Consider the following 17,026-nt stretch of genomic DNA (forward strand, 5'->3'; position numbering starts at 1 on the left):
GCTGGGACTTGTAGTTGCAGTGGATGCTGGGACTTGTAGTTGCACTGAATGCTGGGACTTGTAGTTGCAGTGGATGCTGGGACTTGTAGTTGCAGTGGATGATGGGACTTGTAGTTGCAGTGGATGCTGGGACTTGTAGTTGCAGTGGATGCTGGGACTTGTAGTTGCACTGAATGCTGGGACTTGTAGTTGCACTGAATGCTGGGACTTGTAGTTGCAGTGAATGCTGGGACTTGTAGTTGCACTGAATGCTGGGACTTGTAGTTGCATTGAATGCTGGGACTTGTAGTTGCAGTGGATGCTGGGACTTGTAGTTGCAGTGGATGCTGGGACTTGTAGTTGCACTGAATGCTGGGACTTGTAGTTGCAGTGGATGCTGGGACTTGTAGTTGCACTGAATGCTGGGACTTGTAGTTGCAGTGAATGCTGGGACTTGTAGTTGCATTGAATGCTGGGACTTGTAGTTGCACTGAATGCTGGGACTTGTAGTTGCAGTGGATGCTGGGACTTGTAGTTGCAGTGGATGCTGGGACTTGTAGTTGCACTGAATGCTGGGACTTGTAGTTGCAGTGGATGTGGGACTCGCAGGCCCCTGTACAGGTCTGGTGTTAGCAGTTTCTGGAAAGCATACACTTCCAGTACAATGGCCGGGCGCACCGCCAGCTCCAGATCCGGGTGGATGGAGAAGTGGTGTAGGGTTCACAGGGCGGCTGTATGGATATAGGGTGGAAGGGAGGTGACGTGACACTGTGCTGCTATATACCAGCAGTGGAGAATGCAATATATACCGACACACGTAATAAAGAAACCGTATTTCTAATATAAATTTTCAAGATCTCTGCTTGCTGTTACCAACACTAATGTGTACATTACAAAATCAACTCAGACCTAATACTTTTCACAGCTGAGGATTTGTTCCAATTGAATACTCTGTTAGCTAAATACAAGAACAGGCAGAAATCCCTCCCCGAGTGCAGAGGAATGGCTGGACTGGATGCAACGGTAACAAACCCTCAGCTTTGAGAAATATGAGATCTGGGCAAATTGTCAGTCTGTGTTTCCATTCACTGGCACCAAGCAGAGATCTTGAAACTGGAAAGGAATTGAATGAAAAAAAGTTTCTAAAAAGTTTCAAAATGTTTCTTTATACACTGGAGAGTGAAGGACCTCTCCCAGATCACCACCAATTCACAAAGTTGCCGAGGTCCGATCGTACAGCCGGGTCACAGATTATTTATTGTGCTTTCCACAAATTGAACACGGTGTCGGTGTGACATGAAATCACTCGGGCGTCACAGAACAGGTCAAGGCTATGGCGGGATGTGAAGTGCTCGGCTGTATGCAGTCACTTTGTACCGCCAGTGTCTTGTGCGATCATATGTTCAATGCATATTTAAAGGGGTTCTTCACTCCATAGGCCACATAACATAAGGTAACCTTGGAAGAAGAGCCCCTTTAAATGTCCTCATGTGATTGGAGAGGAGTAGTCTCAAATATTCTGTGCGCTCACGGCTGAGGGTCCGCAGGAGGAACAGGTCCCGGAGCTTCGGGGGTGCTTGGACTTGGCGGTGGACTGTGCGGCCCGGTGCGGGCTGTGGAGGCCGGTGTCATCCCCCTGTGGAGCAGAGAGCCGGGATGTGATATTTGTACACTACATGCAGAGCTGCGGTGTTGACACAGCTGTAAATGATGTGGAGCCTCTGTCACCTGGACAGGTGGAGCGTCCGCTGTGTTCCCATATTCAGTGTGACACCCCTAAAGCTGCCCGTACACCTGCAATAGCTGTCATCGCTCCGCTGACAGTTATTCCTCCCCTCCCCCCGGTTTGTCGGAGCATTTATGGGTTTTTATGGGGAACGGGAAGTGAGCAGCTGCCAAACTCTTCTGGCAGCTGCTTATCCTCCCTGACAAGAGGCGGTGATGATTTTTTCGGTAGGATCCCATATATTTAAGATAGTTGTCAGGTGTTGCTGGATTTGGGGCGATACTGCTAGCTATGCTATAATTTATTTGGGCTCCCTTAAAGAGTCCATACACATTAGACTAATTCCGGCAGAACCACCCACTATTGCCGGGCTCGGCCAACATCTAATGTGCATGGGGGCCTCATGACTCTGCCTTAACAGATGATGTCGGGGGAAATAAGGATCCAGCACATTCGATTTAAGACCCTTTTATTCCCAGAGAGATAAGACGCCCACAGAGGAGTCTGATGGAGGCTCTCTCATAGAGAACACAGAGCGAGTGCTCCTGTGTATAGGATGAGCTGGAATATGCAAACTTGCAGTCACGTGGCGAGTAGCTGCTTTAGGGTACTTTCACACTTGCAGTTTTTTCCTTCCGTCACAATCCGCCCTTTTGGAAAACAGCGGAATCCATTAACGGATTCCACTGTTTCCCATAGACTTGTATGGATGACGGATTGTGCCAAAAGTACCTGCGTTGCTTCCGCTGGCCGACGCTGCGTTGCTTCCCCCGGGCGGAAGGAATGCAGCATGTAACATTTTTTGAGCGGCGGAATCCTCTATTTTTCACTGCGCATGCTCATCTTCTTTTTTTTTTTTCTTTAATCACAGAAGAAGGGAATTTTGTTTACTTACCGTAAATTCCTTTTCTTCTAGTTCTAATTGGGAGACCCAGACAATTGGGTGTATAGGCTATGCCTCCGGAGGCCGCACAAAGTACTACACTTAAAAGTGTTAGGCCCCTCCCCTACTGCCTATACACCCCCCGGCTCCCACGGGCTGCTCAGTTTTGGTGCAAAAGCAAGAAGGAGGAAAAAATAATTATAAACTGGTTTAAAGTAACTTCAATCCGAAGGAAACTCGGAGAACTGAAACCATTCAACATGAACAACATGTGTACACAAAAAAACAGGGGCGGGTGCTGGGTCTCCCAATTAGAGCTAGAAGAAAAGGAATTTACGGTAAGTAAACAAAATTCCCTTCTTCTTTGTCGCTCCATTGGGAGACCCAGACAATTGGGACGTCCAAAAGCAGTCCCTGGGTGGGTAAAATAATACCTCGTAAGAGAGCCTTAAAACGGCCCTTTCCTACAGGTGGGCAACCGCCGCCTGAAGGACTCGTCTACCTAGGCTGGCATCCGCCGCAGCATAGGTATGCACCTGATAGTGTTTCGTGAAAGTGTGCAGGCTCGACCAGGTAGCCGCCTGACACACCTGCTGAGCCGTAGCCTGGTGCCTCAAAGCCCAGGACGCGCCCACGGCTCTGGTAGAATGGGCCTTCAGCCCTGAGGGAACCGGAAGCCCAGCCGAACGGTAAGCTTCGATAATTGGCTCCTTGATCCACCGAGCCAGGGTTGATTTGGAAGCCTGTGACCCTTTACGCTGGCCAGCGACAAGGACAAAGAGTGCATCCGAGCGGCGCAGGGGCGCCGTACGAGAAATGTAGTATCTGAGTGCTCTCACCAGATCTAACAAGTGCAAATCCTTTTCACATTGGTGAACTGGATGAGGATAAAAAGAAGGTAAGGAGATATCCTGATTGAGATGAAAGGGGGATACAACCTTAGGGAGAAATTCCGGAACCGGACGTAGAACCACCTTGTCCTGGTGAAACACCAGAAAAGGGGCTTTGCATGACAACGCTGCTAGCTCAGACACTCTCCGAAGAGAGGTGACTGCTACTAGGAAGACCACCTTCTGCGAAAGGCGTGAGAGAGAGATATCTCTCATTGGCTCGAATGGTGGTTTCTGAAGAACCATCAGCACCCTGTTCAGATCCCAGGGTTCTAACGGCCGCTTGTAAGGTGGAACGATGTGACAAACTCCCTGCAGGAACGTGCGTACCTGTGGAAGTCTAGCTAGGCGCTTCTGGAAAAACACCGAGAGCGCAGAAACTTGTCCCTTAAGGGAGCCAAGCGACAAACCCTTTTCCAGTCCAGATTGAAGGAAGGACAGAAAAGTAGGTAATGCAAATGGCCAGGGAGAAAAACCCTGAGCAGAGCACCATGACAGAAAAATTTTCCACGTCCTGTGATAGATCTTGGCGGACGTTGGTTTCCTAGCCTGTCTCATAGTGGCAATGACATCCTGAGATAATCCTGAAGACGCTAGGATCCAGGACTCAATGGCCACGCAGTCAGGTTGAGGGCCGCAGAATTCAGATGGAAAAACGGCCCTTGAGACAGCAAGTCTGTTCGGTCTGGTAGTGCCCACGGTTGGCCGACCGTGAGATGCCACAGATCCGGGTACCACGACCTCCTCGGCCAGTCTGGAGCGACGAGGATGGCGCGGCGGCAGTCGGCCCTGATCTTGCGTAACACTCTGGGCAACAGTGCCAGCGGAGGAAACACATACGGGAGCTGAAACTGCGACCAATCCTGAACTAAGGCGTCTGCCGCCAGAGCTCTGGGGTCTTGAGACCGTGCCATGAACATTGGTACCTTGTTGTTGTGCCGGGACGCCATGAGGTCGACGTCCGGCACCCCCCAGCGGCAACAGATCTCCTGAAACACGTCCGGGTGAAGGGACCATTCCCCTGCGTCCATGCCCTGGCGACTGAGATAATCTGCTTCCCAGTTTTCCACGCCTGGGATGTGAACTGCGGATATGGTGGAGGACGTGGCTTCCACCCACATCAAGATCCGCCGGACTTCCTGGAAGGCTTGACGACTGCGTGTGCCGCCTTGGTGATTGATGTATGCCACCGCTGTGGAATTGTCCGACTGAATTCGGATCTGCTTGCCTGCCAGCCACTGCTGGAACGCTTTCAGGGCAAGATACACTGCCCGAATTTCCAGAACATTGATCTGAAGCGAGGACTCTTGCCGGGTCCACGTACCCTGAGTCCTGTGGTGGAGAAAAACCGCTCCCCATCCTGACAGACTCGCGTCTGTCGTAACTACTTCCCAAGATGGGGGAAGGAATGATTTCCCCTTCGATAATGAAGTGGGAAGAAGCCACCACCGAAGGGAGGCTTTGGTCGCCTGAGAGAGGGAGACGTTCCTGTCGAGGGACGTCGGCTTCCTGTCCCATTTGCGTAGGATGTCCCATTGAAGGGGACGCAGGTGAAACTGCGCGAAAGGGACTGCTTCCATTGCTGCCACCATCTTCCCCAAGAAGTGCATGAGGCGCCTCAAGGGGTGTGACTGGCCTTGAAGGAGAGACTGTACCCCTTGCTGTAGTGACTGCTGTTTGATCAGCGGAAGCTTCACTATCGCTGAGAGGGTATGAAACTCCATGCCAAGGTACGTCAGCGATTGGGCCGGTGTCAGATTTGACTTTGGAAAATTGATGATCCACCCGAAACTCTGGAGAGTCTCCAGGGTAGCGTCGAGGCTGTGTTGGCATGCCTCTTGAGAGGGTGCCTTGATCAACAGATCGTCCAAGTACGGGATCACAGAATGACCCTGAGAATGGAGGACCGCTACTACAGTAGCCATAACCTTGGTGAAAACCCGTGGGGCTGTTGCCAGGCCGAATGGTAGTGCCACGAACTGGAGGTGTTCGTTTTCCATGGCGAAGCGCAAGAAGCGTTGGTGCTCTGGGGCAATCGGAACGTGGAGATAAGCATCTTTGATATCGATCGATGCAAGGAAATCTCCCTGGGACATTGAGGCGATGACGGAACGGAGGGATTCCATCCGGAACCGCCTGGTCTTTACGTGTTTGTTGAGAAGTTTCAGGTCCAGGACAGGACGGAAGGACCCGTCCTTCTTTGGGACCACAAACAAGTTGGAGTAAAAACCGTGGCCCTGTTGCTGAAGAGGAACAGGGACCACCACTCCTTCTGCCTTCAGGGTGCCCAGCGCCTGCCGAAGAGCCTCGGCTCGCTCGGGAGGCGGAGAGGACCGGAAGAATCGAGTCGGGGGACGAGAGATGAACTCTATCTTGTAACCGTGAGAGAGAATGTCTCTCACCCAGCGGTCTTTTATTTGTGGCAGCCAGGTGTCGCAAAAGCGGGAGAGCCTGCCACCGACCGAGGATGCTACTAGAGGAGGTAGAAAGTCATGAGGCAGCCGCTTTGTTAGCGGTGCTCCCAATGGCCTTTTTAGGACGTGACTTAGACCGCCATGCATCAGAGTTCCTTTGTTCTTTCTGAGGCCTTTTGGACGAGGAGAATTGGGACCGGCCCGCGCCCCGAAAGGACCGAAACCTCGACTGCCCTCTCCTCTGTTGGGAGAGGTTCTGCTTGGGCTGGGGTAAGGATGTATCCTTTCCCTTGGATTGTTTGATGATTTCATCCAGGCGCTCGCCAAAGAGCCTGTCGCCAGAAATTGGCAAACCGGTTAAACGCTTTTTGGAAGCGGAATCTGCCTTCCACTCCCGTAGCCACAAGGCCCTGCGGACTACTACCGAATTGGCGGTCGCAACTGCCGTACGGCTCACAGAGTCCAGGACGGCATTCATAGCGTAAGACGCAATTGCCGAGGTCTGGGAGGTAATGGAAGCCACTTGTGGCGCAGCCGCTTCAATTTTCGCTTGACCTGCTGATATAGCTTGTAGCGCCCATACGGCTGCGAATGCTGGGGCAAAAGAAGCTCCGATAGCTTCATAGATGGATTTCATCCAGAGCTCCATCTGCCTGTCAGTGGCATCTTTAAGCGAGGCCCCATCTTCCACTGCAAGTATGGATCTAGCCGCCAGTCTGGAGATTGGAGGATCCACTTTGGGACATTGAATCCAACCTTTAACCACTTCCGGGGGAAAAGGATAACGTGTATCCTTAAGGCGCTTAGAGAAACGCTTATCCGGACAAGCATGGTGATTCTGGATTGCCTCTCTGAAATCAGAGTGGTCTAGAAACATACTCTGTGTACGCTTGGGGAACCTGAAGCGAAATTTCTCCTGCTGAGAATCTGACTCCTCCGCCGGAGGGGCTGAGGGAAGAATATCCAGCAACTGATGAATGGATGCAATAAGATCATTCACTATGGCGTCCCCGTCTGGAGAATTAAGATTGAGAGCGCTCCCAGGATCAGAATCCTGATCAGCTGTCTCCGCATCATCAACCAGAGAATCCCCCCGCTGAGACCCTAAACAATATGATGTCGAGGGAAATTCTAAGCGGGCCCGCTTAGACGATCTGGGGCTAGGTTCTAAGTCCGAACCCTCCGTCTGGGAGGTATGAGATACCCCGTGAGGACATTGTTGGTCCAACTGAGGGGGGGCAGGGAACAATGATTCAACAGAGTCCCTTTGCTGAGATACCGGTCTGGACTGCAAGGCTTCTAGTATCTTAGCCATAGTCTCAGAGAGTTGATCCTTAAAGGCTGCAAACTCAGTCCCCGTCACCTGGACATTGTCAATAGGTGGCTCCCCCTGGGCCCCTCTTAGCAGAGGATCCGGCTGAGGAAGTGTCACAGGGGTCGAACACTGTACACAATGAGGGTCAGTGGAACCTGCCGGTAGCTGGGTCTTACATGCGGCGCAGGCAACATAATAAGCCTGTGTTTTGGCACCCCTGCCTTTTGTGGGCGCCATGCTATAGTTTTCCCTGAGTAACACAATAGGGTATATAGCCAGAAAGAACTGTGCTCATACAGTGTAAATTATATACAGTACACAAATAATGTACCAATACAATACAGCACCATGGGGCTAGCACCACATGTGCTGCTTACCAGCCGCCTAAGCGGTTGTGAGGCCACCAGAGACCGTGTCTGGGTCTCCCATGAATATGTCCCTCTCTGCAGCGTCGGTGGAGCTGACAGGAATGGCTGCGGCGTCCTGACGAGCTGAGGAAGCTGTGGGCGTGGCCTGGAAAGAGCGCGAAACGGGCGCTCACACTGTGCACGGTGAGGGGAGTGGAGCATGTAAATCATACTCCAGCCCTCATTGCTGCTCGCTCCGTGCAGCGTCCCGCCCTTCCCCTGCCTGTCAGGGCTGAGGGCGGGAGAGAAAAAAGGAAACTAGGCCGCAATGAAGCCGGGGACCGTAGTAATAAACGCGGCCGCCGTAAAAGCGCGGTCGCGTGAAAGTCCCCGGCGAACTACAAGTCCCAGCCGCGCCGCAGTGTCCCGTGGCAACGGCGGTCAGTGCGGTAGCCCTTACATATAAACACACTCAGCGACGCTGAGTGTGTAATGGCACATATAGACCCGGTCAGCGCCGCGGTCCCCGGTGCACTAGCACACCCAGCAAAGCTGAGGTGATGCCGTGCGCGGTCCCCATAGGGATACAGAGTACCTCAAAGATGCAGGGCCATGTCCCTGAACGGTATCGGCTCCTATCCATCAGGCTCCACAGGAGTTGTGGATGAAGCCCGGTCTCAGTGCCTGGAGACCGATAAGATCCCACTTCACCCAGAGCCCTAAGGGGGATGGGGAAGGAAAAACAGCATGTGGGCTCCAGCCTCCGTACCCGCAATGGATACCTCAACCTTAACAACACCGCCGACAAAAGTGGGGTGAGAAGGGAGCATGCTGGGGGCCCTATATGGGCCCACTTTTCTTCCATCCGACCTAGTCAGCAGCTGCTGCTGACTAATCTGTGGAGCTGTGCTTGCATGTCTGCCTCCTTCGCACAAAGCAAAAAACTGAGCAGCCCGTGGGAGCACGGGGGGTGTATAGGCAGAAGGGGAGGGGCCTAACACTTTTAAGTGTAGTACTTTGTGCGGCCTCCGGAGGCATAGCCTATACACCCAATTGTCTGGGTCTCCCAATAGAGCGAAAAAGAAACTTTATTTTGTCTCTCGTTCAGCTGAGCGCCCGGCAGCCGGCACGTGAGAGCGCTCAGCTGAGCGCCCGGCAGCCGGCACGTGAGAGCGATCAGCTGAGCGCCCCGGCCACCGGCATGTGAGAGCGCTCAGCTGAGCGCCCGGCAGCCGGCTATTGGGAGCGATCAGCTGAGTGCCCGGCAGCCGGCTATTGAGAGCGATCAGCTGAGTGCCCGGCAGCCGGCTATTGAGAGCGATCAGCTGAGCGCCCCGGCAGCCGGCTATTGAGAGCGATAAGCTGAGCGCCCGGTAGCCGGCTATTGAGAGCGATCAGCTGATCGTTCACAATAGTCTGCTGCCGGTAAAAACTGTAAAGATGAAAAAAAATAAAAAAAAAGCTTTCCGTTGTTTTGTACGATCTGTTCCATCCGTTTTGCCATTATATGCAACGCATCCTTTGCATCCGTCACACAACACAATGCAGCAGATGCTGTTCAACGCAAGTGTGAAACTAGCCTTAATCAATGTTCTACCTAGTCGACATGTGACTGCAAGTATACAAAATCACATACTTGTGCCCTCATGACAACCGCTCCATCAGGAAACTGTGCAGAATCCTGACAGTGTACATATCGCACAATGCCAGGATTCAGCTACCTGCAGCACTAAAGCCCCCGTCACTATTAGCGGACTTACCAGCGATCCCGAAAACGATGCAACCTGATAAGGATCACTGGTAAGTCGCTGGGAGGTCGCAGGTGAGATGTCACACAGTCAGACCTTACCAACGACGCAGTAACGATACAGGTCGCAGTAGGGACCTGTATAACGATCTCTGCTGTCTTTGGGACCCTGTTACACAGTGTCAAACATAGCGATGCGTTCTGCCCAGCAGGACATCGTCTTTGAAGAAAATGGTCCAGGACATTCAGCAACGACCGGCGACCTCACAGCAGGGGCCAGGTCGTTGCTGGATGTCACACATAACGAGATCGCTAGCGAGATCACTGTTGCGTCACCGAAAACCGTGACCCAGTAACGATGTCGCTAGCGATGTCGCTTAGTGAGATGTGGCCTTAAGGAGAGTTAATGTTAACTAGGAACCCTCCTTTATTTGAGAGAGATCATGCATGTGTGGTAATGCCTCCACCGGACGCAGAGTCCAAGCCCCCATGTTCCCCGTGGGGTTCCCTTGTGTTGACCTTGCAACTGTTCAGCCTCCCCATTGCTTCATATTCCCATTACCGTACCTTGGGGTTGCAGGTGGCAGAGCGATGACACGAGGCCGGGTGGTTGAGAACGACCTCCCCGCGGTTGGCTTCCGTCATGATGTTCTGCAATGTGTTTTCCAGTATGGCCTCCACCACTTGGCTGAACACCGGTGTCCTGATGGAGAGAGAGAGAACCAGTATAAACTCCACGCCACCTGTGTATTGAACTCTGCACCTCTCAAAGGGTTAAATATTCTTTACATCACACTTATGGATTGTCTTATATGGAGCGTTCACTTCTGTGTGGGAGGAGGGAATGAACCCTAAAATCCTTATGTACCCCAATTCATGTTTCGAGTGGTTGTCCTTGTCAGTTTTTGCACGCACACCTCACCTGAATGTCTCTTCCAGCTGTCAGTGGGGGGGTCCCTGGAGTGAGACCCTTTTCAATCAGTGCTGACCGACACAGTCCAGGGACAAGGAATATGGTAACACAATGAGTTTTCTGATGAGAAAATCCGCCGTGTTTTTACAGGCCTGTCACTGTGCATGAAGTAATAGGAAATCTCGTGCCCAAGCTGCAAAAAATCTCCACTCGGCAGCACCGAGGATTTTATACCGCGGATGTCAGTGCAAGGAGAGTGCAGAGGGGAAATGTGCGGGTTATCTGCAGCATATTCGCAGCAATATCCGCCGTAATATACGCAGCCATGGACTCTGCTGAGGGGCGTTCCGGTGACCGGGGCGGGCTGCAGTTCTTTGCAATTCTGTGCAGGAGATGGCGGCACTATATCAGTGCTGTGGCCCTTAACTCTTGCAGGATGGTCCAGGTGGAAATTTAGGGTTATTCCCCCTCTGCCCTGTTCAGACACGTCTATTCACGTCTATGAAGCGCGGCCGCTGATATCCCCATCTCAGCCAGGACAGGGGAAGGGAAGAAAACCTGTAAAATTTGCTAATTTTGACCCTAGATAGTAGATGGAATTAAAAAAAAAATAAAATTTTAATCAAATCGCCTATGGTCAAGGAAAGTGCAAGGAAACGAACGGGGAGAAATATCCTACTGACACCGGATGTAGCCCACCTAATGCATGGGAGTCACCATAACAGGGTAATGCAATCACAGGACTCCAGGATGTGGTTTTATAGATATTTTAACCATACGTATCACTTTTTGGTCTTCTCTCCTCTGTATACATTTTTTGTACACTGTGTGCAGAATTATTAGGCAGATGAGTATTGTGATCACATGATGCTTTTTATACATGTCGTCCTACTCCAAGCTGTATAGTGAGAGCCAACTACCAATTAAGTAAATCAGGAGATGTGCCTCTGTAATGAGGAAGGGGTGCGGTGTAATGACACAACACCCTACATAAGGGGTGCTTATTTATTAGGCAACTTCCTTTCCTTTGGCAGAATGGGTCAGAAGAGAGATTGGACGGGCTCTGAAAAGTCCATATTGTGCGATGTCTTGCAGAGGGATGCAGCAGTTTTGAAATTGCCAAACTTTTGAAGCGTGATCACCGAACAATCAAGCGTTTCATGGCAAATACCAACAGGGTCGCAAGAAGCGTGCTGGGCAAAAAAATAGCAAAATAACTGCCCATGAATTGAGGAAAATCAAGCGTGAAGCTGCCAAGATGCCATTTGCCACCAGTTTGGCCATATTTCAGAGGTGTGCCAAACTCAGGGACAGGCCGAGGTAAGGAAGGCTGAAAAACCACCACCTCTGACCAAGAAACATAAGATAAAACCTCAAGACTGGGCCAAGAAATATCTTAAGACTGATTCTTCACAGGTTTTATGGACTGATGAAATGAGAGTGACTCTTGATGGGCAGATGGATGGGCCAGAGGCTGGATCAGTAAAGGGCAGAGAGCTCCACTCCGACTCAGACGCCAACAAGGTGGAGGTGGGCACTGGTATGGGCTGGGATCAGCAAAGATCAACTTGTGGGACCTTTTCTGGTTGAGGATGGAGGGAAGCTCAACTCCCAGACCTACTGCCAGTTTCTGGAAGACAACTTCTTCAAGCAGTGGTACAGGAAGAAGTCGCTATCGTTCAAGAAAAATATGATTTTCATGCAGGACAATGCTCCATCACATGCATCCAACTACTCCACAGCGTGGCTGGCCAGTAAAGGTCTAAAAGAGGAGAAAATAATGACATGGCCCCCTTGTCACCTGATCTGAACCCCATAGAGAACCTGTGGTCCCTCATAAAATGGGAGATCTACAGGGAGGGAAAACAGCACACCTCTGGGAGCAGTGTCTGGAGGCTGTGGTGTCTGCTGCATGCAATGTGGATCGTAAATAGATCAAGCAATGACAGAATCTATGGATGGAGGCTGCTGAGTGTCATCAGAAAGAAAGGGGGCTATATTGGGCACTCATTTGTTTGGGTTTTGTTTTGGCATGTCAGAAATGTTTATTTCTAAATTTTGTGCAGTTATATTGGTTTACCTGGTGACAATAAACAAGTGAGATGGGAATAGATTTGGTTTTTATTAAGTTGCCTAATAATTCTGCACAGTAATAGTCACCTGCACAAACAGAATCCTCCTAAGATAGCCAAATCTAAAAAGCCCCTTCAGCTGCCAAAAATATTAAGCTTTGATATTTATGAGTCTTTTGGGTTGATTGAGAACATAGTTGTTGATCAACAATAAAAAAAATCCTCTAAAATACAACTTGCCTAATAATTCTGCACACAGTGTATTTTGCATTTGTTTTATTTAATATATATTTTTTTCTTTATTAGGTTTAATATTCATCACTTACTCTTTTTGCTGAGACCCTGTGCTGCTATATAATGAATCCTGCTAATGAACGCTGTGTCACCTATACTAGGACATCATTCCCAGTCTGTGGAAAAGAATAAGTGTTATAACTCCTTTGGATGGACGTTCGGCTGCTGCGCTTTTGTAGTTAGTTTATTGTCTATGTCATAATTTATTATTATTGTTGGCGCCGTTTCCAACACTTAGTTTTATATACAGTCAGGGCCAGAAATATTTGGACAGTGACACAAGTTTTGTTATTTTAGCTGTTTACAAAAACATGTTCAGAAATACAATTCTATATATAATATGGGCTGAAAGTGCACACTCCCAGCTGCAATATGAGAGTTTTCACATCCAAATCGGAGAAAGGGTTTAGGAATCATAGCTCTGTAATGCATAGCCTCCTCTTTTTCAAGGGACCAAAAGTAATTGGACAAGGGACTCTAAGGGCTGCAATTAACTCTGAAGGCGTCTCCCTCGTTAACCTGTAATCAATGAAGTAGTTAAAAGGTCTGGGGTTGATTACAGGTGTGTGGTTTCGCATTTGGAGCCTTTAGCTGTGACCAGACAACATGCGGTCTAAGGAACTCTCAATTGAGGTGAAGCAGAACATCCTGAGGCTGAAAAAAAAGAAAAAATCCATCAGTGAGATAGCAGACATGCTTGGAGTAGCAAAATCAACAGTCGGGTACATTCTGAGAAAAAAGGAATTGACTGGTGAGCTTGGGAACTCAAAAAGGCCTGGGCGTCCACGGATGACAACAGTGGTGGATGATCGCCGCATACTTTCTTTGGTGAAGAAGAATCCGTTCACAACATCAACTGAAGTCCAGAACACTCTCAGTGAAGTAGGTGTATCTGTCTCTAAGTCAACAGTAAAGAGAAGACTCCATGAAAGTAAATACAAAGGGTTCACATCTAGATGCAAACCATTCATCAATTCCAAAAATAGACAGGCCAGAGTTACATTTGCTGAAAAACACCTCATGAAGCCAGCTCAGTTCTGGAAAAGTATTCTATGGACAGATGAGACAAAGATCAACCTGTACCAGAATGATGGGAAGAAAAAAGTTTGGAGAAGAAAGGGAACGGCACATGATCCAAGGCACACCACATCCTCTGTAAAACATGTTGGAGGCAACGTGATGGCATGGGCATGCATGGATTTCAATGGCACTGGGTCACTTGTGTTTATTGATGACATAACAGCAGACAAGAGTAGCCGGATGAATTCTGAAGTGTACCGGGATATACTTTCAGCCCAGATTCAGCCAAATGCCGCAAAGTTGATCGGACGGCGCTTCATAGTACAGATGGACAATGACCCCAAGCATACAGCCAAAGCTACCCAGGAGTTCATGAGTGCAAAAAAGTGGAACATTCTGCAATGGCCAAGTCAATCACCAGATCTTAACCCAATTGAGCATGCATTTCACTTGCTCAAATCCAGACTTAAGACGGAAAGACCCACAAACAAGCAAGACCTGAAGGCTGCGGCTGTAAAGGCCTGGCAAATCATTAAGAAGGAGGAAACCCAGCGTTTGGTGATGTCCATGGGTTCCAGACTTAAGGCAGTGATTGCCTCCAAAGGATTCGCAACAAAATATTGAAAATAAAAATACTTTGTTTGGGTTTGGTTTATTTGTCCAATTACTTTTGACCTCCTAAAATGTGGAGTGTTTGTAAAGAAATGTGACAATTCCTACAATTTCTATCAGATATTTTTGTTCAAACCTTCAAATTAAACGTTACAATCTGCACTTGAATTCTGTTGTAGAGGTTTCATTTCAAATCCAATGTGGTGGCATGCAGAGCCCAACTCGCGAAAATTGTGTTCTCCAGCGTCCTTTAGGGTTCCTGCGTTTGCGCGGGTGTCATGGTTACTCCGTGCCTCTCACGCATGTGTGGAGTGCCCGGACTGCCGGATGTGTGGCGCAGGGTTGCGGCAACTGTGTGCGCATGCGCCGCTTAAACAGTGTGGGGACATGGCGGCTATGCACGCATGTGCCGCCTCAATATCTATTAGGCGATCTGTGTTACATGATCGGCGGTAGATTTAAAAGCAGCACACAGTACATCCTGGTACTATGGTCTTTCTCTTCACTGATGTGAAACGTACGTTGGGGAATCGGATCTCTGGGATTTCTATCCACGCTGACACTGGTGCCTGTGGACTCCTTGCTACATTTAAACTGGTATGTTTGCCAGGGGCATTTCTGTTCTCCAATTTAGGTTGACTTTTTTTTTGTCTATTAGTATTCAAAGGTACCTTTGGGTTATTTCCCTATCATCTATGCACTTTAATCCTTTTATATGGCTAATTGCCATACCCTGTTATTGTGATTCTCATGCATTAGGTGTGCTACATCCTTGTCAGTAGGAGATTTCTCCCCGTTGTTTCCTTGCACTTTCCTTGACCTTGTAGGTGTTTTTAATCTGCCACAGCACTTTATATACAATTATTTTTTGAGCATCATTTCTCCTTTTCGCCTGTTTTTTTGTATTATATGCAGGATACGATGAGCCGGACTCGGGGACGTTTCCCCGCAGGGTGATAACGCAGGGCTTGATGTCACGCCGTGCGCTGCCGTCTCCCCGGTGACTTATTCCAGGTAACACCGAGGATCAGAGATAAAAGGAGGTGGCATAAGCCAAGGCCTCGCCGTCCTCGTGACAGAACACCATGTCAGATCATCTCTCGGAAAATAGATCATGTGTCGGCCGCTATGAATGATGCGATCTGGACAACCTGCGGAGGTTTAATGGGTCACACAATAATTAGTTATGAGGGTACAGGGAGCAAGGTTATGGAAAAGGGGGGTGTAGAGGGAAGAAAGGGAGAAAATAAAGGTAACCACACGTCATCAGTGCCAGGACGCCCGGGAAGATTAGGAGAGGGACTGGACATCTGAGAAAGGTGCGGACAGAAAAGAGTTTATAGCTCAGGCTCCAGAGGAACAGTAATGACTGTTAATGACGGTAAACAAGCACCGGCTGACTTCTTTAGTCGTGGGTAGGAGCTGCCTCAGGTAATATATGGGGCCGCGTAAAAGGACTCCAAAGTCAGGTATTTGTGACATGATGTTAGAGCGCCCCTGGTGATAACAGGCGGTGAGTGATCACACCTACCATAGATGTAGGGTTGACTGTAAACTTATTGGCAGTCGGGGGTGGGGGGCTTCTGAAGATTATTAGAAAGCACAAACACTTTGCAATTTATTTTTTATATTGTATAATTTATAACTTATTTAAACTCTTGCAGATCCAGATCCTGAGACAACCAGTGATTATTCATACACTATGCAGAAGCGCTGACATCAGGAGGCAGAAGAGCTGACTTCAGGAGGCAGAAGAGCTGACGTCAGGAGGCAGAAGAGGTGACGTCAGAAGGCAGAAGAGCTGACGTCAGGAGGAAGAAGAGCTAGAGCTGATGTCAAGAGGAAGAAGAGCTGACATCAGGAGGCAGAAGAGCTGACGTCAGGAGGCAGAAGAGGTGACGTCAGGAGGCAGAAGAGCTGACATCAGGAGGCAGAAGAGCTGACGTCAGGAGGAAGAAGAGCTGACATCAGGAGGCAGAAGAGGTGACGTCAGGAGGCAGAAGAGCTGACATCAGGAGGCAAAAGAGCTGACGTCAGGAGGCAGAAGAGCTAGAGCTGATGTCAGGAGGAAGAAGAGCTGACATCAGGAGGCAGAAGAGCTGACGTCAGGAGGAAGAAGAGCTGACATCAGGAGGAAGAAGAGCTGACATCAGGAGGCAGAAGAGGTGACGTCAGGAGGCAGAAGAGCTGACATCAGGAGGCAGAATAGCTGACGTCAGGAGGCAGAGGAGCTAGAGTTGATATCAGGAGGAAGAAGAGCTGACATCAGGAGGCAGAAGAGCTGACGTCAGGAGGCAGAAGAGCTAGAGCTGATGTCAGGAGGAAGAAGAGCTGACATCAGGAGGCAGAAGAGCTGACATCAGGAGGCAGAAGAGGTGACGTCAGGAGGCAGAAGAGCTGACATCAGGAGGCAGAAGAGCTGACGTCAGGAGGAAGAAGAGCTGACATCAGGAGGCAGAAGAGGTGACGTCAGGAGGCAGAAGAGCTGACATCAGGAGGAAGAAGAGCTAGAGCTGATGTCAGGAGGAAGAAGAGCTGACATCAGGAGGCAGAAGAGCTGACATCAGGAGGCAGAAGAGGTGACGTCAGGAGGCAGAAGAGCTGACGTCAGGAGGCAGAAGAGCTGACGTCAGGAGGCAGAAGCGCTGACGTCAGGAGGCAGAAGAGCTGACGTCAGGAGGCAGAAGAGCTGACGTCAGGAGGAAGAAGAGCTGACGTGAGGAGGCAGAAGCGCTGACGTCAGGAGGCAGAAGAGCTGACGTCAGGAGGCAGAAGAGCTGACGTCAGGAGGCAGAAGAGCTGACGTCAGGAGGC

At 49.8% G+C, this 17,026-nt stretch overlaps 1 protein-coding gene across 1 annotated transcript in view; it reads right to left on the reverse strand.

Annotated features, from left to right (window-relative positions):
• Positions 1-1,222: 1,222 nt before the first annotated feature.
• CFAP65 (cilia and flagella associated protein 65) overlaps positions 1,223-17,026 on the reverse strand; it is a 91,654-nt gene continuing 75,850 nt past the window's right edge. The window contains 3 exon segments of the mRNA XM_075317089.1: positions 1,223-1,615; positions 9,869-9,912; positions 9,914-10,004. Coding sequence (XP_075173204.1) covers positions 1,507-1,615; positions 9,869-9,912; positions 9,914-10,004 — 244 coding nt within the window. The 3' untranslated portion in view covers positions 1,223-1,506.

This window comes from Anomaloglossus baeobatrachus, chromosome 7 (assembly GCF_048569485.1).
Source record: "Anomaloglossus baeobatrachus isolate aAnoBae1 chromosome 7, aAnoBae1.hap1, whole genome shotgun sequence".
Lineage (NCBI taxonomy): Eukaryota > Metazoa > Chordata > Amphibia > Anura > Aromobatidae > Anomaloglossus > Anomaloglossus baeobatrachus.